Raw genomic sequence first — 26,114 nt, 5'->3', positions numbered from 1 at the left:
AAAATTCGAAAAATAAATAAAATGTTTGCTTCACGTGTCAAAAATCAGCGCGAGGAACTCGCGAATGTTTGCACAGCGTAATGATGAAACGCCAAGTCAATCAGGACTTATTTACACATCCACTAAAAACAATACTTCTATATTTGTGATACAAAGTGGCGAATTTTCTGAACAAATAATAAAATAACATACGAAAGCGCCGGCTCGTTTAACTGTGTGCCAGGCGAGGAGCTTTTTGAACGTTTTGCTTTGAAAAGCTGCTCCTGTTCGAAAATTTCGACCCTGTTAATTATTAACGCGGCGACTGAGGCGAAAGCTTTACTTGGAAAATTCGCAAACAGACCGAAAGCTTGCTTTTAAATAAAGCGGTAGATTTTGTCTTTATAAATATACATTTGTAAAATAAATGATTCGAAACTCGAAAATTAACACACACCAATGAGCTTCGGTATCGCTAAATTATTATCATCGACTTTTAACTACACATTTGGGCTTTTTGGGGCAGAAAATGAATCAAACTCGTTTTTTATAAAAATACCAAACTTTTATTTTCATCACGACACGTGTTTCGGTTGAGAATAAGACAAACTTTTAACTGAAGACTAAGTTTATTTGGTTTTGAAAACTTTTAGATAAATGTTCTTTGGGATTTGAAGAAGAAAACGAAGATCATGTAGATAACTTTTAGCAAAATCATAATTTTGTATTGAAGACTTTAAATAAGAATGATTGAATAAGAGAAATGAAGAAATAGGGAGAGGCTTTTTAAAATTTTGTTGTGGAAAGAGAATGTTTGGATGTTTTTTTTTGGCTTAAAAGCGAATAATACTAAATCTTGTAAATGTGTGGAATCTTTTAAGGAATTCTATTAAAATTAAGAATTAGAAGAATGTAACTGCATCATCGAATAGTTTGTGTCCTTAAAGAAAAATCGCACCCGGACGTGTCCCGCTTACCATCCATCCTCTTTCTAAAAAAATCAGCCTTGATGCAGAAGTAAACCATTCTCATACCGTTCAGTGATTTTGTTGTCAAACAAATCCAAGAAATTCTCCAACAGTATCTAAAACGTGAGCCGAGCTTTGTACGTGTTCGTTTTAGTTACGTTCATTGCACAGAAGCGGTCCGTTCGACTTTTTCGCGACAACGCAAAATCCAATACACGAGAGTTCAATTCAAATGTGCTGAATTTATTTTTCGGAGAGGAAGGCAACCGCACGAATTTATCAACGTTCCATCGTGGTTAGGTTTTTGTGCGAACCACGTAATTGTCGTAATTATTTAAATGTTTTAAAAATCATTTGCTCGTACGTGATTCAAGTTGAACTTGTTAGTACTATTATTTGTAAGCGATGCTCTTATTACGCGGGAATTATAAGCACTGTTTTTTTTCCGACAAACGAACGAGATGTAAACCGCAATTCACTTTGAATTAGAATCTGAGAAATTTTAGCGACCTGTCATTATATCAACTGGAAAACAAAGAACAAATTCATAAAAGTAAACTGTAAATTATAAGGTTGCACCGCACGGATTATGTTCTTCAAAAGCGACAAGAGGAAGAAAACGGTTTGTTACCTCACACGACCATTTTAATCATGACTTTGGTTTACACTTTTTTCTTGAGCTGTTAAAGCAATTATTTTCGAATAATTCGTTTTTAATTCGGATGTCGTTGTGTTTACGTGCGCGATTTCGTCTGAATTCAACAATCGCTAACAAATCGCATATTTTAACTAATGGGACTAGTCCCGTTAAAACTGACCAAACCACTTGGTTAGCAACTGTTTACCATGAATAAAATCACTTACGAAATCGGTTTAGTAACGCCCCTTTGACTCTCATGCATCGATTAACAAGCACCAACTCATTCAGAAAGTCTTTTATTCCTGACATGGGAAATGCTAAATGCCTGTGTTCTGTGTTAAAAACCGATAGAAAACTAAGAGTCGCGGCATTTTGACTTTTACAAAAAAAAACTGATCTTTTATTGTGAGAAACATGAAATTAATTAAAGGTTTCCTTTTTCTCACCGTTATCTTTACCCAAGTTTGAACATTTTAAGCATTGTGGAATAGTTATGATTTATGAAATAGTCAGTTAAGGGATTTTAGGTGCAATAATTTGTATCTAAAAGATATATTGAGAAACAGTTTTAACTGAAACAGTATCCTGGGATACATCTTTAGGATATTAAGATTTTGAAAGCCATTTTCACGAGGACTGCTGGGAAGGATCTAATAAAACATTTCATTTTTAAAAGTTTGCTGTATTCTAGAGTACCTAATATATATTTTAAAATTCTTAGGAAAAAGTAAAATTTTTACATAAGCTCCCAAGATTTTTAGAAACTAATGGAAGTTTGATTTATGTAACACAACATTTTTTATTATTTTAAAACAAAAAAGGTTTAGAGATAAAATATTAATGATTTAAGACATCTACAAGGTTTATTATTATTATCGCGAAAATTAAGTCATGAGATAAAGTTTCAAAGTTTATGTTAAAAATTAGGATTTCGTCATTGGTGACAATAGTATTTTATGAATATGGAGATTTTGTTGTTTCTTTTTGGAATATATTCAAGGTCTTTCATAAAAACGCAGTGTTTTTCATTGAGGGCAAAGTCCTGTATGTACCTTGAGGCTTTTCACAAATTCAACTCTGTCAAATTCCTTTTTCCCACATATCGTGATAATGAAGCGTTGTGTTTCTATAATTGACAGGGAATAGTTTAATTACGGTGCAGCCACGGGCGAGCGTTTTGATGGAAACGTGCAAATTAAAGCCTCGTCAGGGATGTGTGGGTATGTGTCCCAATCTGCATGTTATGATGTCGATATTAGGCCTGCCTACGGGTATTCATCCGGTATAAACTCAACGGGCCACCATATGTTTGTTTAATGAATTGCTCGAGTGTACGAGCACGAGAGGAAAAGCTACTGGACCCTATACCGGATTCTAATTAGATTAGATTTCGATTTTTCAGACACGAAAAACGACAAATACACACAAAAATTGATTTGTGTGCTTAACTGGATAAAAATAACGGACGCTATAATGCCGGAAAATTGGCATTACGACGATTGTTTTGTGGGGTAATAGACGAAGCAGAAATCATAAGGCGGCAAAAACAAAACGTTCGACATAATTATATTTGTACTTGAATTTTGAGTTTTTACTTATATTTAAGTTTGAAACAACTTTAAAGAGCTTAATTGAAAGCTCAAACTTCATTTTGTCCACCTACTCGAAGGAAAGAAACCGTGTATGTGTCAGTTACCGCCCCGAGTGTTATCATCTCGAGTGTGTTGTAGGTGGCCTGGACCTCCCCGTTTAATGAGGTCGGAAAAAAACCCTCAGGCGGTGAGATTTTGTACGAACTTGTGTCGGACATGACAGTTGAAGCGGAATCGTGATGTAACAGAGGTCGTGTGGTGAAACAAAGACTTATTGGCAAACTTCATGACTTGGAAGAGATCGATGTAATTAACAGCGAAGAGAACATCGTATTTTCGCCATTTTTTGATTTTGTGATGGAACTGGAACGAGACGTTACTCGCTGGTATAGGTTATTATTATTAGCTGTCCGAAGTGATGGAAGAAACGTCACGACAATGGGTAATGGGTCACTGTGTCTAAGGAGAATTTGACGTCGTAAATAATAGTGTTGCAATACCGGTGATTAAGTCGGCAAATGATGTATGTACGTAGTTGGCTAAATGAGAGTAGGTATAAAGTGATCGAGGGATATAGAGTTTGATGAAGGTGCAACGAAATTATTGCTATTAGAGTCTCGAGGAGTGGTGGAGTTCTCATCCGTAAATCGTCGCTTGACAATATGAAATGACATCAATGATTCGTCTTCATCGTCTAGACTTGGAATTTTTCCAGCATGATCGTTGTCATGCAAGATGCTATCTTCCGATTACGCATGTTAGTGTATTCCAGCGTGGGAACAAATCGATTGACATTCAGTGTTTGTGTGTCGGATGCCCGATATGTTTCATCAGGAGTCATGCGCGTCGAACACGCAAACGTTCTTGATTAGGGACTACTCGATGAATAATGTCGCCATCTTCGCTTCTACCAAAGGGGAAAAATTACTCTGTCCGTGACTTCACGTGCGAAAGACTTATCACCTTTCTGTTAACAGACACTTGAACAAATAAAACATCCACACTCAACTATATCGAAAATTTAATTGCCCATTGCAACGCGACGAGATGCAATTTACCACAAATTGCTGTAATTTATAATTATCCCCCGTTAAAATTGCACAACAGACGAGGAGCTTTGTGTGCACGATGAGAGGGGATTTAATTACGTATAGACATGAACCGACCAAAGCTCGCGACATTTGGCTGAGCCAATTTGTAGCTGCGGGTGGCTAGGAAGAAGAGTGGCAACGCTCTTGCCATCTAGCGAAATCTAACAATCATGAAACAGGCTCTTAAAACCAGAGCAATTCGGATCGTGATGTGTTTTTTTGACGAATATATTTCTGGAGACAGAAATAGGCATCACATAAAGCTGCAAGTGGTGGTTTATGGAAGATGTATTAGTGTCTATCCTGTTGATAGTGCTACGCGATAAGTAGGTGCTGCCATAAATGGCGTTCGTAATCTTTCAGGATTGAGTTTCATCATTTGGTAAAAATCGTTGGGAAATTGAATTCTCGGGGCATATCTTGGTCATCGGAGTGTGTAAGTGTTTCAAGCTCGCCGCTAGAGCTTGGAGCTTTCTCGACTCACCTGGCAAGACATCAGCGTTGGAACTGAAAAGTACGCATAGTCCGGTCTCGTAGTTGACCGACTGGCACGAGTCGTTTCCTTGGCACGTTTCTAAACAATCGGTGAGCATCAGAGTGCCCGGTATCGAATCGAGTACGTTTCCCGGAGCGGAAAACACGTAACCGGTTATTAACTCGAATCCGATGAGTTCCGGATCGCAGTCATCCAAAGGGCTCGGAGGCGGTGCCGGTAACTTATCTGGAGCTTCGACGATTTCCGCGTCCACATCTTCGCCGAGGCCGTGAGTGTACGCCGCTACGACTAGCATGGCGAAAAGCAGTCTTCTGGGCCAGCTCATGGTCTATCTGGAACAAAATAAGAAAAGTCAAGAATAAAGTTTGAAAAATAAAGTGGTACACTGTCCAGTTTGGTCTACGTGCGTGTTACTTTAATTACTATCGAATAACGTTATATTCCTGAAGAGGATGCGGAATAATTGAAACGTACCTGTAGGAACAATTGCCATCAAATTACTCGGAACAATAATTAGGCACGTTGTGTAATTTACATCGCAACCTGTTCGAACTGTAACGCTGTAAGCCGTGGCGTCCGTTAGTCTCAGCGTAAAAAATTTCAGAACGCAATCTTTCCACAAATCAGAGTGTCTCTTTGTCGTAGGTGCACCTACGTATCTTCAATTGATTTACTTTCGCACGGTGCGCCAGGAAGTTTACGATCATGTTTACAGTTCTCTTACATATCTGTTAATTATTTACAGCTGTCAACGTTCGTGATCTTGTATAGTTTATGTGCCTACGTTGTAATGTACACAGCTCTCTGCCACTATTATCAATATCATTTTAAATATTTGCGAGTATAAACTTGCCAACGGTTTCGCTTGTTTACGAGCCGGTTTCAAGGGGAATTTACGTCTCCAATTCAGGATTTTGTTCGAACATAATTTCATTTATACCAGAAATGATATCTCGACTCACGTATTTCAATTTACATTCAAAAAAAAAACTACGTTTATTATAATTAAATGATAACATAATAAAGGTTAATTTCAACTGGAGCGGTGTGCAATTATCCGGATGTTAGGTGTGTTATTACACTGGGCATTCGGATACGCCTCTGTTCATTCCCCGAAAAGAAGCAGCGTTTCCGGTAAAGAGCCCCATTGGTTTTAAATATAAAAAAAATATTTTGATATTTGAATAAATTTTTACTGTTTAAATTATAGTCAAATTTAGAAACATTTTATTTAATGGTTGCATACAGCATGGTTCAAGTATTACTACTCATAAAAAGTTTGTATCATGTTGTTTTATAAAAGTTTAATTTTTTTGTCAACTAGTTGGGAAATAAACTAGAAGACAGCTACGAGTGCAAAATGCGTCAGAATTTTTTGTCTGCCGTTGGACTTCCGGAACCTATTCTTCGCTGCAACCTCATGACGTTCCGCGATGTAGAACCCAAGGGGCGAGACTTGGACTATTTGTTACTGACGTAATTGGTACGACAGGCCGAACATGACTTACAACTGCACGCCTGCATGATCAGACAGCTATCTGAATAAATTCCAACGGCCAAGTATCTAGAGTTTGTCTAGCCCAAAGTGCGAAAAGTTTGTGGTATAGATTGAAAAAGTTTAATTTGGTTAGGTTGGTGAACCTTCGGTTCGATATTAGTTCGTCGAAAAAATGATGATGTGTGATGACGGCAACCACAGGATTTTGCATTTGTGATTCATCTCGATTAAAATTCCATTTTCAAATTGGGACACAAAGAGCATATGCGAATGATATCAAGCGATACTTATGGTTAAGTAATTTTGTAATTGGTTGGAAATATTGGAATGTAAAGAACCTTGTAGGATGCGTGCTTGAATGGTATTACCTTAGTGAATTAATTAATCGAATAATAAATATTACACGGGTCGGTTTGTTGCATTGTTGGCCAGTCATGCCATTGCCTCGCTTATAAATAGACATTTTCCATATGATTCCAGGAAATTGCGGGTAAATATAGATGTTCTAAGCGCAACGGTAAATGAAGATTTTATTACGTGACGAGACAATTTAATTGCTAGATTCTTATTTGCATTACAATTTTCCTATCCATCATTCCATTAAATATCAGTTATTAAATCTGCATAAGTTGCTCGTCTCAAAAGAAGTCCATGTTTTAATTACTTTCATTTTGTGAGTACTGATGCTCCAAATGTTGCCGTTCTTGACCAAAGGTCATTAATTATTGAGACTACTACTTCCTTGTTTAGTCCTTTTGTTCGCTGCGACACGAACAACAGACGTAAAAGTACTATTCCGTCTTGGCTTGTTCGACCTCATTATGACATTGACTCTGGAAAAGTAAAAGTGACCTGCACGTTTCATATCAATTATCAGGACATTACCTCGGGCTAAAGGTGGTGTGTCCCAGGACCTTGATGACCCCGCGAATGCCCGCATAACTTTCAGTTTCAGGTGGACGCTAATTTACGCCACAAGCCGCCGTCTAATCGGACCTTTACCCATTATACAGGGTCATTCAAAATTTAACGCGTTTTTTAGTATGGAACTTGTTTCGGTTGCACATTTCGGACCCCCGAAAGGCATTAGTATGGACTTGTGAGTCACTATTCAAAGAAATTACTGTATAGTACATAAATGCAACAATGTTTACTCAAATAGAGTTCGCATTTATCGCAGAGTATGATAATGAAGTCTTTTTGTGGCTAGTTCGTGAAAAGTGGCCGGATGCATTTACACATCAGAGGGTATACTTTTTGCCGCATTTTTTCGGCTTTGCCATGCAGAACAACCCGACTAATTACTGGCCGGTGCACTGGACTCGGAAGGACAACGACCAAGAAAAGATCCACGGCCCCGCGTTGGGCGCCAACTAAAACCTTGCTCGATTGAAGCTTCAAACCGATACGATCTGCGTTTGAAATTGAATTTGTTGTTTTTTTGTGGGAGAAGACGTAGGTCATTTGTCGCTGCCGCTCAATCTCCAGAGGCTGTCAATGCTGGCACAAGGCATTAAGTACGGCCTTCTGGACTTAAAGACGTTGCCGATAACAGCAACGCACCGTTAAGCCGCTTGTCGGCTATTACCACAGGTATAATAAACGATACGTATCTGTATATACGGTGCATACATTGGATGCACCACACGTCGTTACCGAGTTCCGCGACTTGTGCTGTCAATGGACAACACATTTCTGTGAATACAGTTACAATACGAGGCAAAAATTGGAAATTTTCACACTGGATTAGAGTGTCATGCTTCGTCGCCTTTGCCAAATTATTTCCTAGAGTCTATTAATTTCGTCAACCGCGTCTGAATTTATCAATTGAGTTGTGAACAGACCGCAAAGTTTGTCGGACGGAACGACGACGCTTTGCTACAAATTCAATTTGATTTTTGAATATTTTTTTTTGCAACAGTACGTGATAGATTATAATACACAAGGTGGCACTCCAGACTTGCAAAATTACTCGAAAATAATGTTTTTTTCAAATAAAAAAAAATCTTGGAGTTCGGTGGAGATCTAAATCTAGATACCTTATTCTACTTGAAAGGTTTATTTAGTTAAACATCTGGTGGTTTTACCACCTACACTTTTGTTTTATTTTATTTTTTTGAGATTATGCTAGTATCTACGCTTACTATGTAGTTTTGAGAATGGTTTCAGCTTCGTATTCTTAAACTGTGCATTAAAAAATTCTTTTAAGTTTTTTTAGTGTTCATACGTAAAGGAAATGGTTTTTTGACTAGTAGAATTTTCCAGATTAAATTTTATTTTATTGCAGTGTTGTAAACAAGCTAGTGTTTTTATTTTTGATTATTATTTTTTGCGAACAAATAGGCGAAATATATGGGTTTTGCAATTGGTTGAGCTGAGTTATCAGTTGTAAGGTGCTAAACATCCCTTGGATTTTAAATACATAGAGTCGAAGAAATAATTTTGATTATGGTGGTTAATGGTGATTTTGGAAATGGTTGTATCGATTTATTGGAGTTAAATTTGATTGTCTACATGATTTTCGTGTTGTTTTTGGAATCTTGGCAATTACGATTTTTGAGTCAGTTTTATGTTTTTAATTCGCTTGTTACAAGGGAAATGCACATAAATTATCATTTGTAACTAGCAGCAATTATAATTTTATGGAATCACTCTTTTTATATAACTATTTTAATAGTGATTGCTTTAATCCGGTTAACTATCTCTGGAATATATTTTCTGGTGGTAAATATTAATTATGAAATTTGCGTTCCGTGTCATTTTATAAAGTAATGTTGTTGAAAAGTCTAGTGAATTCGAGTGTAAATCAGTCTTTGTATGTTATGTAGCGATTAGTTGTATACGGTATGACAATCGTTGATCATTTGATTAATCGAGGTACTACTTGCCGATGCTAGTTTAGCATGTGGAGTACTAGTAGCGGTGATTTGTGGCCTCGTGTTGTAATGTGGTTTAGTTTACATAATGATCCCGATTGGATATTTTCCATTAATCGAAACTAGTTAGTACTTTAGAGTACGTTTTTTTTAATTAAATCAACGTGAGTTATTATTTTGAGTTTAAGCATTACGGAATATAATTATGTAGATGGTCGTTTGTGGATCGTTAATGAATGGCACACCGTTATCTCGACTTGGGAAGGATGGGCTCTTGCGGAATAAAAACTTGCAGAGATCAATGCGCTGATTTTCCTCGAAATTGATGATTATTTAAGGAAGTGGAGACTTTAATTGACCTATAAAGCAGCGTGTGGCTCATAAGTAATAGATGATGTTTGCTGGTGTAATTACGATCAATAAATAACGTTTAAAAATTGACTAATTCGGTTAAGGTGTATAATTGAGGCAAGAACTCGATCTGTGCAACAAACGAATTAATTTTCCACTTGAGCAGTTGTATTAATCGTACTTTGATTCAGACCTTAATTGGCTCATTGCGAACCAGACGAAGCTCAGCGTACGAAATGAAATTATCTCATAAACAATGCTTGATTAAGATCGCACTAACTTAAAGAAACCCATCGCAAGGTTAGAATCTACACTCTTGATAGATCACTGAATCGTGCTGTTTGAAATTGTTTGCTAATAACCGAAAAACCGTCGTAAAACTTCATTAGACACAGGCAAACACCTACCTGGCGAGAGAAATTTCAACGAGCGATTAACTTTAACAACGTGGAGTTTATGGTAGCACGAATGTCGTGCTCTCCCATTAAGCAACGTACGGCCGTTCCAAGGACGGATTAAAGGGTTCGTGTCAAGTACCTCTTCGAATCTTCCGCATAGTCTTTTGTGGCAAAGCTCTCTATAGTTAATTTAATAACGCCGATATTGAATATGCAAACCAGTCTATAAACAAACCTGCTAAAGCTGAACACTACAATAATACATCAATTAACGTTGCATGTATGCAGTGGCGGCCTTCTGGTCGTGCCGGTATGCAGATCACTGGTGCCGGAGCCGTTACCATTAAACAAATTATTTTATGCATGTGGGAAACAGAAATCTGGATATCGGGTTTAATCGCCTGCCGGGTTATATTATGGTACAATTATCGATAACCGATACGGCAAGTCGATCACAGATCAAATTTCTAGTTTTGGAGACACTAGGTAAAGCTGAAATTTGTTGATCGATGATTGAGGGTGAATTAGTTGCTTGTTGCTTGTTTTGAGAAGTGCCCTCATGCATGCTCATGAATATACATAAATATCAATTCAGTGTACGTCCGGTCGGGCTACCAACGTCGCGACGCTGGAATTCGTCGTTTTTGCACGATTCTTCCTCGAACACGATCTATACTTTTGCCCCGATCTATTCGCTCGTTTTTATCCACGCATTTTCTCTTCGGACGAGACGCTATGCGGCTACTTTGGAATGCCCCGCGTTGGGCGACATGCGATTAATAATAATCGACGGCATATTATAATGATATGCAACCGCGATTTAATTGCTTTCCTATGATTATCAACACGTAAGTAGAATTGTTATTGAGGTCCGTGTGCACCATTAACCTACTATTGAACCATTGGATTTATTTTAGCTAATTGTTTTATGTGGGTGGTGGTTCAGGTAACTGTACTCGTACTAATCGTGGATAATTTGTAGTCATTTGGCTTGTCAATTTGATTTTGAGTATCTTGGCAAATTGGTCGATTAAATGCAATCGTGAAAAACTGTTATGCACCGAGATCGATCCTCCGTTATTTCCGAGTCTTTTACGTATTCGGGTCGAATACGAAACGAGATTGGGTTACCGAAATACGCATATATTTATGTGCAACCAGGAGTCTGTATTTCACGGAGTCAAACATGCTTATTTGTACTATAAACCGAGTATAGAGGGGAAGGTCGTGCCGATTACGTGCCAAATTTATTCCAAGATGCGGAACGTCGACTCTTTTATCGTTGACAACAATACCGTTTTGTGGACCAACACGACGATTTAATTAAGATATTATAACTATATTTGGTTGTTAGTGACTTTAAATTGTCAACCATAAAACTGAATGAGAGGATGGTAAACAAAATTTTGGTTGTCTTAAAGTGTCCATCGAATTTATGTACCGTTTTGTAGACCGGTTGGAGTCGATGAAACATCCATCAAGGAGATACCAGGTGGTCGGCACAATTAATAACGCTCAGCGTGGTTGTGGTGACTTATCGAGATATAGGTTGAAGGTTATTTATTTTGGGCACCAAACGGTACTCTGGGATTTGCACGCGATTCAAACACTGGTCGAACGCTCGCGGCGAGAATAATTGAATAGCAAATTAATTAGAATGTTTGGAGCGTTACAAATAAATAAATGAATGAATAGAAAATGAGTATTTTTATAACCTTTCTAAAAATATAAGAAAAAGAGAAGGTTAATTGAATTTTGATTTTTTAATTTTATTTTGAAAATACGAAAAATACAGTTTTTTTTTTTTTAAATAAACAAATAAATGTCGTCGGAACGTATTGACTAGAATTATCCAATGCAGGAGGGAGCGACCACCGGGATCGTAATTAACACTATAATGACACGGTCTTCATCAACGTTTCATTGAAGTAACATCCATTACCTATCGTAAGACACGAGTGAAAACGTTTATATATGCAACGACTAATTAAAGTTGTCTGATGTTCGACCGGACAATGATGACCGCTATCAAACATTGCCTCGCTTATATTACTCGTCCTGTCATTGTGCACCGGCTACGAGAGAGATAGTTTTTTCTAAGTCAAGTAGCATGAAAGTGTTTTTAACGTCGACGATGATGTAACAAATTGGTTAATTGTGAGGGAGTATGGGTCACAACACGTTCTTGCAGTGTTGTGGTTCCAATGGATGGACATCCGTTAGAAGCTGATTGTTTTCAAGCTTGCAAGTCCGAGAAGTGTTCATGGAACATAGAAATGGTTGTTTTGGAGGTCTTTGTAATGTTGCGGTGGGCTGTTTTTTTGATTTCCAGGATCTTGAGATAATAGATATTGAGAGTAACTGTAGAAGATGGTACTCTGTTTGGATGGATTTCTTGAATTTTGTTTGTTCTGGTGGCATTCTGATGTTTTCATTAGCATGTTTCCGAAAATTTGAAACATTCGCCGAATAAATTAAATATAGCTTTTAGACTATAAAAGCATGTAATTTGAGAGTATTGTCGACTTTTTAAATGTTTCGAATAGAGCGTGACGCAGTATTTGAGCGTTTTTACGCCAATTTTTCGTGGTACTCACCTGGTCTAGGTTTTCAAATATGGAATGTGGACCCTGAAACAAGAGAAAAAATTTGTGAGATGATTTATTGAACAGTTATGTCTTGTTGTGTGTTGAATGGATTAAATTCTAATTATGGCAGTTCTGTGTGTCTACAATGGCTCCATCAGTGGATGTTTTCCGCATTTTCTTGTCAATGTTAGAATTCCATCGAAGTGTACGACTAGTTGATTATATGTCATCTTCCAGCAAATCGATCTGGTTGGTAATTAGTCGACAAGAATCCATCGGATCGTTATAGACCAGTTGAAGAATTACAGCACCACTATGAATTTATAACGGCCCTAATTGCGTTTAAATACCGTAATTCACCTTAGTTAGAGTCAATTATTTATCCTGTATTGACTTCGTATTTTTTAATTAATCGGAAAGATGCGCCACACAAATTCGCTTTAATTCCTCGCCTCGAGCCAAAGGTCTGGTCTTCCTGTTTGACGACTCCTCGACCAGAATTAATCGTAATCGCATTAATGCAAATGGTACTTTGTCTGTATATGTTTAATAATCCCGCCGTTTTGTCATGTACGGTTAGAAATATTTTTCACGAGAAGACAGGAAATTGTCGAGCGAATTTTCCCACGTCTTTATTTATCAGAGAAACTGATTTAATTTGAATAAAGCGGTCGGCATCGCGTTAAAACGCGACCGGAGAAACGTCTGTTCGGATGCACGTTGCAAGGACAGATTGATCTATGAGCTGAAATCCCGTTAAATTCGATTTAATTACGCATCCTACGATCGCAAATTACAACGAAACCATTTTGGAAGCGTGGGAGACAGATCGGTGATTAGTTTAATCGATGTATCGATGCAAAGCCTCTATCAGCGGGCGCACGAAGTAATGGATTCCACAACAACCAACACAAAAACTATCAACTTATTTCTAAACTGTGTTTTAAACGACATTCCTTTTGAAAGTTAAGCCAAACATTTTGGTGCTGGTCAAATATTAACTGATCTTGAAAATAAAGTTTCTTTCGGTCTTTAGACCACACCACAGCTGAAAAGTTGTAAAATGTGATTCAAACCTATCTGGTATTGCAAATCATTAAAATAACACAGATTTTTTGGAAATGTGAGATATTTTTCTTCAATACCAAGTTCAAACATTGCGAATAACAGAAGAGTAATAGTGGTAATGGAATTCCTAACCAAGATCTTTTATACACATATTCTTTGGATTCTGAAACATCATTGAGCCACCTGGATTATTTGATCTGATTGATTATTCTTGTATTATGTAAAATTCAAAACTCCACTAATGCTTCGAAAAGACTTAAGGTTTAATTTGAATAAAAATTATCAAGTTATTAATAAAAAATATTGTTAACAGATTGCTTACTTATTAACTAATCACTATCTCCTGAACGGCTAGGCACAAAAAACTGAAATTTTGCATGGTCGTGAAGTAGAGGTGCACTTTTTCTAAAATTCTACTCGTAAGAGTTTTTTTGACAGTCAATTACAAAAGAAAGTTACTTTTCTAATTGTGTCAAGATGTAATAGGGATTTATATAGAAATAGTTACTATATCAGAAACAATTGTATAAAAACTTGAAATATGAGTGGGTAACTGAGGAAGATATTTTCTTGGGGTTTTTTACACGTATTTAGAGGTTTTTTGACGAAACAACAACGTGGTGAAACGGGAAACTCGAATCTGAATGATTTTTGTTGTCAGCAAAACCGGGTTTCTTTAGTCACGTAAAGTTGTAGAATTGCAAAATTGCGTCTGTTGTTTACATCTAAAGTCACAATGTCTGTGGTCAGATGCGTAAATCGTTAAGAACCGTTGAAACCCATCAGTTGCATCGATCTCCCATTAGTTTTAATGCGTTTTACCGTAATTATGCCATTCGACTGTGTCTAAATTGTTGTCGGATAGATTTGTGTGTTCTATTGTCATTGTCCAAATTCGGGGTTCTTGTCTATAGTAAAACAACAGTTAGGATCAGTGAGTCATGTGTGATCGATAATCGCCCTTGATATGTTTCCTGTGACTAACTGTCGGCTGTTTATGTAGGTCGCGAACGGAACATTACCAGTAAAGTCCGTCGGAATGCTTTTTTCCGAAGGGGCTAGACGCGAGCGGCGACTCTATTAACTGTAATTTAGGCCCTGCGGATCGATTGCAAGATTTATCTTGGCAGTTAGAAGTAGCGCCTGCCTCTATCTTATTACCATTTTCAATTTGGTAGAGTGTTTCCTCGTAGTTATGAAGAATGCCGGTGGTGGATCGTAATCTTGACTATGCATCGAAAGTCGATGAAAAATTCCATTATATTGGAAAGGATATCTTTTCATCGTTTACAGAAACAATGTCTGTACCGTTACGGTGGATTAAAGAACGTGATTTGTGGCGATTTCAGAAAAATTGACAAAAGCAGGTAACGAGGAAAGCAAAAATCGCATTTGACTCAGTGACTTACTGGTTGGTGGTCGTTGAACTTTTTTCGGACGAAATTTTTCTCATCACAATAATTAGATAAATTACTATTACCGTACGTGTAACAATAGAAACGATTACGTGGAAATTCGGATGGTACGAAAGATCATCTTAATGCCCATAATGGGTAACTGTAACCCAGTCCAAATCTACAATTATTTTCAACAATTAAACCATCATAATTGAGTTATAAGCTACCAGCTGAAATTACATATTATCCTCGATTTTTTCTCGACAAATAATTATTTTGATTTATTGCTGACTTGATGGTGCAAAAAGTCGCACTTTTAACTTTATAATGGCGGTTAGTTGCAAGTCACTCCCGCAAGGCATCCATCAAGGACCATTCCTTTCCTCCTCTCTCATAAATTAAAATTTCGTGTTGATTTTTTCAGTGTATTTTGTAAATAATAAGTTAAGTTCACGAAGGGAGGCGGACTAGACATTACCTGTACTTAAAATAATAACACACAAGAGCAAGTGAGAAACACTTTGTAAAAAATTCAATTACTGGGAGGAAAAAAGCGTAAGTCGTGCTGGCGCCTCGATTTTTCGATACATTGTGATAACATTTAATAATTGAATGCTATTAAAATGTCTCGCGATAAATTGTGTTTTAAATCATCTCGCAGGAGATGCGTTTAATGCTCATTAATTAAACCAAGGTCGAACTCTGATCGATTTGAGTATTTGGCCGTTATTTTGACCCCGACGTCGCATAAATCCCAGTCTTCGAAGCGCTGCATAATAACCCTCTTTAGATAAAAATCAACCTTTCCGACTGAAAATGTTTAATGCAGAAATTCGCTCGATTCAGATATCGTGGAAGGAATCAGTGTCACCGGACTCGCTCTTACGGTTTTCTCCGAGATGGACAACGCACCTGCTGAATAAATTTGACTCACACTTGTAATTAGGGTGAAAACTTTTCGAACTGGATAACTTCCAAAAGATTAAAGTGGTCAGCAGACGCCAAGTTGTGACAGCTGAATGCGTTCCGTTGAAATGACCCCGAATCGAGTCGTTTTCGACTGAAAAATCCCAAAACTTCAAACGGACTAAATTGAATTTACTTAGGAAGATTGAAGCGGAAAACTCGCTACTGAGAGCACTCATTGCGATGGGTGTCTTTGGTCAATTATTTATCGGACTCACGTCTCAACTGACATAAATCCCGGAACGTCCGTCGATGGAAGAATTATGAACACACAGTCAAATTATTTCTCGAGCATTTCCCACGAGTGTGGAGGACGCCACGAGGACCTTGAGAAATATCGAGATGAGGTATTATAAGGGTCGTTAAGTCCTCGAAGCGGTCGATAGATTCGAATCGTATATTGCTGGCATGTTTCATTATGTCGCTATGCATAGAAAACGAGACGTGTACATCGGCAGCATTCAATAAAACACATAATGGGACAACGATTAATAACTGGCCGACCGAAGATCGCATTGTTAAAACACACAATGCAATTACTTATACATACAACCTGATACAATAATGAAACTATATTGTTGAGTGATTGATATTCAAGGCGGGTATCTACAATCAGCATTTTTCACACCAACACTATTTCAACGAATTGTTGAGGCCAAATTGACAGATTTCGATCGGTACATGATCCGCTTTTTATTACATCGAAGATCAAATCCTACTTTACAACTACCAGTGAAAACTTTTTTATACGAATATTATAGAATAACAATCTTCTTGGTTGATTTTTATTAAACAGAATACTCATAGAATGGTCACAAATTTAAATATTTGTATAAATTTGTTCAAATTGTTTCTAAATTTTAGTCGTAGTCTGGAACGCGTTTAGAATGGCATATTCTTAATAATATACCATTTTTTCCTTATTATTTTTTTTTGTAATCTCATTTGTTGTATTTTTCGTTTATACTGTTATTTGTTCATTCTCTTGTTTTTTGACCTATTTATAAATCCATTTGCATTTTTCTCTAATTGTTTTCTCGCTTTATTTGATTGTTTTGGTTCTACCTATAGATACACCGGGCGAAATTGAAATAAGTGCACAAAAAAGGAGTAACTCTTTGACAAAAAAAGATTACAATTCTCCCTTTGAATTTCTATTTCAATTTTGTTAATGAGTTAAAATTGTTTTAAGTTTGGTCAAAATTCTTCCGCAGTCCACTGACATAATATCGTCGAAAAATAAGTGTTTTTTTGGACTTATGTCCGGAAATCTTCCCTAAGGGAGTTAGAGCTCTCTGGACATCGATTTACAAAAAAGTGCATTTGGAGTAACTTTTTGAGGCTGAATCTATTGCACTATTTAGGGGAGAAGGGGTACACTGAAGTCAACTTTTTAAGGCGTCAAATTTTGCTTTGGAAGAAAATTTTTTAATTTTTTTGCTAGATTCGGATTTACTACCTGATTTACATCGCACCGTTTAATAAGATCGATTTATGGTTCTAGCTTCCTAAGATTCATTTTCGGTCATGGGAACCGTAGGAACTTTTTTATTCTGACATAGGGAATTACCCTCTGAGATCTCTCAACGTTTTTTTGGACAACTGTGTATTATTTTTGCCATTTTATTTAATACTATTTTATTTTCAGTATGTCCTATTTTGTAATTGTTTTCTTTTTGTTTTGTGGGTTTTTTTGCTTTTTTGTTAACTTGCTTATTGGCTTATCAGTTTCTTCTATTTAATTTTTTGGTTTTTATTTTTTATTTCTGTCAGTAAGAATAGTAATTTTTATTAAGAAATATTTTCTGAGTATGAATTACGTCTGCAAATTGCTTGTATTGCTTCGAATTGACTGTAGAAAGTGCATCTTGTTTGCTTGCAGATGCACTTACACAGGTTGTAACCTTTTGAAGCCGTTTCAGCGACATTGTGTTGTGTTTCATCCGTAATTGGTAACGCTTGATTTTCTTTTTAGCTCGACTGCGGTTAATTGGCTTGTAGTAGTACTATTTATATATGTTTATACAAGCGGTGAGTTATACAGAAATGTTAATAATTACAAGCGCTCGTTTCCGTTCTTCCATTAATTAGAGGCTACAAGGTGTTTAAAAAACGATAATATCGGTGACAAAACGCCACTCGTCCGTCTGGTTAGTCGAGTTGACGAATAAGTTTTCACGTTTTCGGTCAGATTCGTGTGCTGATTTTAATTAAAACGAGTACAGTTATTGCGATGGAAGTATCAACACAAAAAGAATTTGTTCACACGGTATACGCTGCTTACAATGAGCATCGTGTAATTCTGGTAGGGCACGGAACGCATACACTTCTTATTGTTTTCCGATGTGCTCTCACTAACTGTAAAGCGATGATGATAGTAGTCTTAATGAGAGAGTTAAGCTTAAGCTTGGAAGCGGTATAAATTTCGATCTGATGCGGTAGTTCCGTCAAACACGGGAGCTATTTTAGAGATAGCTATCATAAGGAAGGATTAGAATATTCGCGGGATTTATGGGATTATTACCGAGTTGGTTTAGGGGTTTGCGAAGAATGTGCTGAGTTCTTTGTCTTGGTGTTAACGCCGCAGGCCGAGCGTGCCATCAATGATGCGATTTAATTCAATTACGAGCGGCTAGTAAAAACAAGAAAATTAATTAAATATCCATTAAAACCGCATTACACGTTAAATTTCCTTTCTAAACGCAGGTTTCATCATTTTTTCTGTTGGGGCTCGAAGAAAATCGCAAAAAAATTAATTATCCTGTGGCGGCCCGCGCGCTCTTTTTCCCTCCCACCACGTTGCGAATCGAGCAACGTAATTAATTGGAAGGACGAGGAAGGGATCGGGTGTATAAAATGCGAAAATCTCGAGGGAATCCTGTTTATATCAATGATGCCGAGCTAATTAAGCCCGTCGTACAATCTCTAAACATGGACCAATAAGTAAACGTCTACTACATGGAATAGGCGGGTGTTGATGTCGAAGACCGACTCTCAGGACTGGCAGTTAGCGTAATAAAGCCAACGTGACGTTAAATACGTTCGAGGTTTACAATAATTGATCAGAGACCGACGTCGATGATTAAACGTCAAACGAGGACAATATTGTCACCCGAAAATAATAATCAAATTTATACGCGGCGAGCTTTATTAAAACCTCCGGGCTCCAATCAATATTTGCGTTATCTCATTTGCCAACGTCGAAATTAATTTGCCTGGATTTTCACTCGCGAAAAAATTTACTTTTGAAGTTTATTATTGATTGTCGAGGGGTTGGTGAGGGTTCATTACAAAAATTCACTCCTAAAAGCTTACAATCGTGAAACAAATAATATGTATGAGTTTTTGTATTCTTTAATTTGGAGTTTTGTCATAAAACAATATTCCAGACAGAAAAACTTTTGTATTTAGTCGAAGAGGTTAATAAAAACAAGTCTTAAACAATGAGGATGAAGGGGAGAATTTTTTTGGTAGGAAAAATATTTGTCTTTATTTTACGTTATTTCAAGAAATAATAATGTCTGAAATCTTTGTCTAATCAATATTTCTTGAATTTCCTAACTGTAGGGAGTATTGCGGGTCTCCACTAAACGGTTTTATTTAACAATTTGAGAACAACTCAAACATTTTTCCTAAAAAATGAAAAACACTAAAGACAGTACATAATAGAACTCAGTAAAAAGTGATGTGACGGAAATGTCTAAACCGACTACCGATGTTTTTTCAGACATAGTGGAGTAGAATTGGTTGATACATCTAGTATAAATTCAGTGACAATTATTTTCGTACGCTAACTTTTTGTGAAGCAAGCTTTTGAAAAAGTTTGATCCACCACGAAAGCTTAATTATTTGTGAAGAGTTTAAGGGTTAAAAGTTGAATCTTTGTTTTATTTCAGTTTTTGCTTCGATGATTTTTTTGTTTGTAAGTTCTTGGTTGTTTTATTTAACTTATCTTTTACAAGTTGTTGGCCGTGTTTGCTTTGCTCGAGCAAATTGACGAGTTATCGGCCATTAACTGAGATTCTTTTCGTTGCCTAAGATAAATCAAGTTTGATATATGAGCGTTCGTGGTCTTGGAAGAGCTTTAACTAGTGTTAAGTTTGTACATTTTAATTGCTCGTCGTCGTAAACGTCATCGATTTGAATCTGGAAAAGTTTGGTCGCGGTTTTCTCCCCTCTTCTCTCTGGAATATTGTCTGATTTAACATTACGACTGGAAGAGATAGAACACGAAGTGGTCGTGCTCGGTGCACAATATTATTGTTTAGTAACAATAGTAATAAATGCAAATGTCGATAGGAGAATTCCCATAGGACATAATTTATATGTGTGCTGGGGTAAAAATGGGCGGCTCGTCGGTCAGGGGTTAGAGGTGGATGACACATCCAGTAGCTGCACGTTCTCGACGGGGTGTTCGATGTATTTGTAAGACTCCGCGGGCGCCGAAAAGAATCCGACCTTTAGAGATCAAAACATGACAGTGGCGTCGACTCCGACAAAACGTTTGCGTAATTATACGGTGCAAGCGCGAGGAAAACCTTTAACGGTATTTAAACGCGATTTTTCCCAAGTTGATCTCTTCTTCGTGACGTGACATTAAGTGCTCAGGAAGCTAATTATCCTGAACCGCAGATGGGCGGCTTAGGTGGCGCGAGTTGTATAAATGTCGGAATCATCGAGAGATTGCCGAAAATCCAGATGGGAGAAATTATACGCGTAATGCGGAATCCCAACTGAAGGCTGGATCAACGCCATCAGTGAAGGATTCCCGCATTCCAGACGTTCCAAACACCAAATATAAATTACCGGAGCTTTGACACAGGCACGGACGCCGGGAATCGAGGGTATTATTTGTTTGAATCGAATTTGAACACCGATCATACACAAAAGGGAACAAGCTTTTAATATGCTAGAGGACTGCATTTAGCAAATAACTGGCAATTCAATGGCAATGAATCAAGTATTGCAATCGCTCAAATCGGTCTTTGAAACATTGTTTGGATTTTTTTTTTGTTATTTTGTGAATTGTGTATGTCTGGAAAATTGAAAAGGCTTGAAGAGGTACAGAAGCCGCATCGTTGGATAAAGTAATGTGCATCGTCATTGCCTGAAGGCACAACTTTTACTTTTACAGTTGCAGTCTGACGACAATACCTACTGGATCTCTCTAATGAGGCTGACGAAACGGAATTCGTAATATTTTATTGGAGTTAACGTTCCGACTACCGTAACAGTAAGTCCACCTACCGCATTTTCTCGTTTTCGGCCAAGTTCTCAGTTTTCCTGTTTCCGAAAGCGACAAAATGGTAATTAACCGCGTGGCCCAGAATTGCGGTTCTCATCGCGTTACGCAGTCCCATTATGCGACAATGGAATGTTATTAGATCACCACAATCGTAACTGTAAGTTGCATTTGCAACAGGGTCAAACGACCGGCCGACTTAACCTCTTACGACACGACTTGAACTAGATCTTGAAAATCGGTGTTTGAAACTGAAATTTTGTGAATCTAGCTGTCAAAACCGGATGCTTTTCTAGATTTTCCCGAGATTTTAATTGTGCAAAAATTCAACTACCGTTTATTAACGCAAGGTCAGAGTACGGTTCAAACCGGTGGGTTTGCGGGTCACTTGGACGCGAACTTGCCGTGTGGGCACTCCATGTAAGGACCGACGATGCCGATTCGGACGAAAATGATACAGTTAGACTTGTGTGAAATGCGTGGGCGTGTTGATTTGATATTCATGGTTAGGTGTCTGGGTTTCATTAATTCGTCCCATGTCCCAGTTTTATTTTGCGTGGACAGATGGGTGCGTGATGGAATCGGTGGGAAAAGACGTCAAAGAATACAATTCGGACATGAGAACGTAAAATGTCAGTCAGACACGAACAACTAACCCCGAATTCGGAACTAGAGCGGACAATTCAAGGGCTACTATCTCTTAGAAAATCTCATCTGTAGTTTTTGATTATCTTGCAAGGCATAATCTTGGAACCGATGTTGTCTTGTCAAATGAAACGATTTCTTGATTTGTATCTTCTCTGTGTGTGAAGGAGTTAGCGGCATCGTGTGTGGGAGTAGTGAGTCCAGGTCGCACGATCTGCCATCCTCAGGGTTGGCACATGGGTCACACAGCCGCGAAAAATCAAAGTTGATTAACTCCGCATCGGCTAATTACTGCATTGTATTAACAAACATCGGAATAAGAATTAGCGACTAACGATGGCCGTATTTGGCCATTACCTTTCCTGGTATTGAAATTTTCATTGATGTGAAAAATGTGAAAATGCACGGTCAATGGGACGCCGCGCGTCGTTCGACGGCGACGACGACGTCTTAATTGAGTCGCCAGTTATGGAAAAAGCAGCCGTAAAAATGTAATATTGTAGACGGACGTACAATAGGAATGGTTGTAAGGAGTTGACAATTATTAATTTGTCCTTGCCGGATCTGCTTTTACAGCCTTCTTTTACGCCGAACAATGGGCTTAAAGGAAAACTTCTAACATTAAAGAAAAAAACGAGAGCGGCTGCGAGGAAGCGCAACCCGGAGTAATGGCCTGCGGCCGGATTCGGCATACCGAAATTGAGTGTTTACTCAAATAGAGGATTTGGTGCCTTGAAACTCCGGTTTAATCAATATCTCTGTTTTAATTAATTTTGTGTACAAGTTTTTTCTCCAGCTTAATGGAATTAAAAATTTTCGCGTTTAATGCTAATTTTATAAGGAACTGAGTTTTTCATTTTTTATATATATTCCTGCCACTCAAGAGATAAATACATTTTTTTTTGTTCAAGAGATTTGCGAGACGAGTTTAAAATTTTCTGTTCTTTAATTCCGTAAATTGTTATTAGAAATGGAAAAGTCTTATTTACTGCTCAGAAAGTTTTTGGAACAATTCTTTGAAATTTTATTTTGAATATAATAGACTGATCTCTATTTCCCTGCAAAAATCTGAAATAATTTTTGGAATTCCTGGTCGGAATTGTAATTAAAAAATATTTTTTTAGAAGCTTATTTTAGACGAAATTTGCTTTTAAGAAAATTATTCGGAACATTTCTTATAAATTCTGAGAGAATTCTTTTTTTGAAATTTTAACCAAAATCAAGTTTTAAAGCACTTTGTTGTATTTTTAACATTTTTGTAATAAATTTTTATAAATTTTAAATTTCAGACTTTTTCTTTTTCATTCGTGCGGTGTTTTTTAATCTCGCGTCCGAATTTACGGTTACTTCGATCTTCTGAAAAACTTTCAGTTCTTCGATATGCATCAATACTTTCACGTTTCAGATTATGTGGCATATGCCGACGTGAAGTCAGCTTTTCGACCATGCACTAAGTGTAAAATATCCAATTCGCTTCGAATTTTTTATTCCGCTTATTAGAAATTTACAGGTTTTTTTTTCGATTTGTGTTGATTATTAAGTTAATTTGTTCTGCGCGAGGCTTCCGAGTTAACATAATAGAGACGGCATTTTTTCAGATGGATTTTCGTTGAATTTTAGTTTTAACGGTAGGGATTATTCATATTGAGTTAATGGAATACGTTTGTTTTGTTTTAATTTTATTAAGGGAGTTTCGACTTTTTTATGGAATTTTTACGAGTTGATAAAACCAGGATTATTGGATTTTTTTCGAAATTGAATGTTTTTCACTCTAATAAGATTTTTTAGTGTGAAATATTTTGTGGAGCCAATTTCCTGCGCGTATGCACCGATCACTTTCACAATCCGAGCTTTTTACGTCTGGAGCTTTCAGAATCCTGTTTAGAAAATCACCGGAATCGCTCAACTCGCTCGTCTTCTGTTTTTCTCGTCACCATCTACGGTAACGTGATTGCACTGATCGAACCGGCTTGTCGCAAATTCACTTCTTTTCACTGCTAACACTGTTGTGTTGGGGCGCCGGATCATTGCACCTACCTTGAACTTCCTTCCGGAGCGCAGCACTGGCCGAGGATGCAGACGGCGTTCTCGCTGACGATGATGATGTGAACTGTCTCTCGACACTGACACTGTCCTTGGCCTTGTCTTTTGCGGTGCGTTCACGGTCACAACCACAACAGAAATGCTTTGGCGAGCGACGAACTGCTTCTTTTCCTGCCTCAACAGCGGCGGCTGCTGAAGACCTGGTGGTGGGGCCGTACCACTACTTCGACCACGGCAGGTGGAACATCGCATATTTATAACTCGCAAAGACCATCATTGGTCGATGCTTCCGCTTGCAACGAGCGCAAAATGAAAAAAATACCCCTAAAGCAAAATTTTTGGTTATGACTTGGTTCTTGGAATTTTACCACCAAATTATTAAGAAAGTGGCATAAATGAGAAATTAAGCAGTTTGTTGCTTCTTGGTGTTGCTTTGGAGGAACGGCAATCGGATGAAGCGTTCCGCTCCGACATTCTCTACCGTATACTCGGAGGATGTTCATTACCAAGGCCGTATGAAGACCGCGCGTTCACTGACCCTCTCGCACCCACATCAACACTTACCCTCACCGTTTCGTAATCTTTTTCCGATTCTTATCAAAATTATCAGATTTTACACAAAAATAGCACACTTGCACTTTTTACACTTTGAACTATATAAAATTGTATTTTTTTTCACGTGATCTTTTTTAATACTTACATTAAGTGAAATGAAATATTGAGAATGAAACTTTTTGAAAAGCAGTGACTTTTTTGTGTTTTCTCCAATTTCATTTTCACAAAGTTTAACTTTCTTTTCGTCGTTAAAATAGTTAATTGTTTCTGGATGTTGTTTAAAAAAAAGTTTGTATAAAGTTTTTTTTTTATATGAAACTGGAATTTTAAACCAAACTTAATAGTTTATGATGTTATAATTTGGTTATTTATTGTAGTTTTGAAAATTGGCTTTTTTACTTCATTGTCAGTTTACTCACTTTACTTTTTTTTTGTTTTTTATTTTCTCATCGTAGTTTTTGATCTTTATTTATTTCCAAACTAATTTTCTCAGAAATTAATTAATTAGAATTAAACTCTAACTTGATTTTTATTGAAAATGTACGAAATATTTTTCTCGACTTGGATTTTGCAAGAAAAAAAAATCGTTACTCTAAGATTTTATACATTTTTTAACATTTTCGGGGCACTTCATATCGGTTAAGCGCAAATGTAAGTTGAAGCTGGTTATTTATCAAATACTGTTTTTTACAGGCAAAAATGAGTCTTCACATTTAAGTTATGCCGACCTTTACGGACGATTAACTTAGTATAATGGTAACAAGTTCTTGTAGCCACTAGACAATGCCCTCGTTACTAATTTAGAATAGACTACATCTGTTTCTCGTTTTAGTAATAAGTGTGTGTACTTTAAAATTAGCAAATGCTTGTTTTGTACTTAAGTCAGGATTAAACTTTTAAGGCAAACATTTTTAAATTAATGGATTGAGTTAATTTTTGCCGTTAATGGTAACAAAAGAGTTTATTTAGCAATTATTTTGTCGTGACTAAATGGTGCTCAGGAATGTCAGTAAATAAAACGGAATGTTTGATTTAGAGTGGTTTAATTCTTGACAAAATTTATTTATATCTTGATTAATTACATCGTCTGCGATTAGCATATGAAAAGACTTATCGTGACTACGTTTAAACCAGAATTTATGGTTTTAGGCAAAAGTTTCTAGTGTTTATTTATTTTAAGGCAGTTGGCATTTACCTTTGATCAAGATACAACTTTTCGTCTGTCTAGTCGAAGTTGAGTAATTGTCGAAAAGAGTAAAGTCATGTTGATTGCCGGAACTGCTTTGTCTTTGCGTTGGTCGTGTATTAGTTTTTTTGGTGATTCAGTGGCAACGCCTCAAGGGTCAACTTCTGGTTCTCTGTTGCATAATATATTTTCGCGTTTAAGTGACATTTATTCGCAGTAAAAGTAAAGTCGTCTATTTCCGAATTGTTAATGATTAATAACAGGCGTACGCTTCTAGCAGAACAATTCCCTCAAACGTCGTAAACAACGACGAACGGCGATAAAGTAGAAAGCAACAAAACAAACACAATTACGATTTTCATTTCATGGATTACACCAATAATCACTTATATTTTACAGGTTGCAATAATGAACGTAATAAGCTTCAGACGATTTATTATAGCCACAAGGTCGTGAAAAATTACGCGTACCACTCAAAGTTTTACTGACGCTTCACTTCGACATTAATTAAATTCCTTTAAACATACAAACTCAT

The 26,114-nt window shown here is 37.1% G+C and overlaps 2 protein-coding genes across 4 annotated transcripts in view; one reads left to right on the top strand and one right to left on the bottom strand.

The window, feature by feature from the left end:
* The window catches only part of LOC123009500, a 39,049-nt gene extending 15,043 nt beyond the window's left edge, over positions 1 to 24,006 (bottom strand). The window contains exons 1-3 of the mRNA XM_044405871.1: positions 23,833 to 24,006; positions 12,487 to 12,519; positions 4,755 to 5,098 (exon numbers count right to left, since the gene is read on the bottom strand). Coding sequence (XP_044261806.1) covers positions 4,755 to 5,091 — 337 coding nt within the window. The 5' untranslated portion in view covers positions 5,092 to 5,098; positions 12,487 to 12,519; positions 23,833 to 24,006. The remainder of the gene's footprint in view (positions 1 to 4,754; positions 5,099 to 12,486; positions 12,520 to 23,832) is intronic.
* The window catches only part of LOC123009501 (autophagy-related protein 16-1), a 159,128-nt gene that overhangs the window by 30,707 nt on the left and 102,307 nt on the right, over positions 1 to 26,114 (top strand). The window lies entirely within an intron of this gene.

The sequence above is a fragment of the Tribolium madens genome, unplaced genomic scaffold (genome assembly GCF_015345945.1).
Source record: "Tribolium madens isolate multiple individuals breed KSU strain unplaced genomic scaffold, Tmad_KSU_1.1 Scaffold_7;HRSCAF=85;Tcas5.2_LG10, whole genome shotgun sequence".
NCBI lineage: Eukaryota > Metazoa > Arthropoda > Insecta > Coleoptera > Tenebrionidae > Tribolium > Tribolium madens.
The sequence above is the reverse complement of the archived record's forward strand: the minus strand, read 5'-3'. Positions and strand labels throughout refer to the sequence as shown.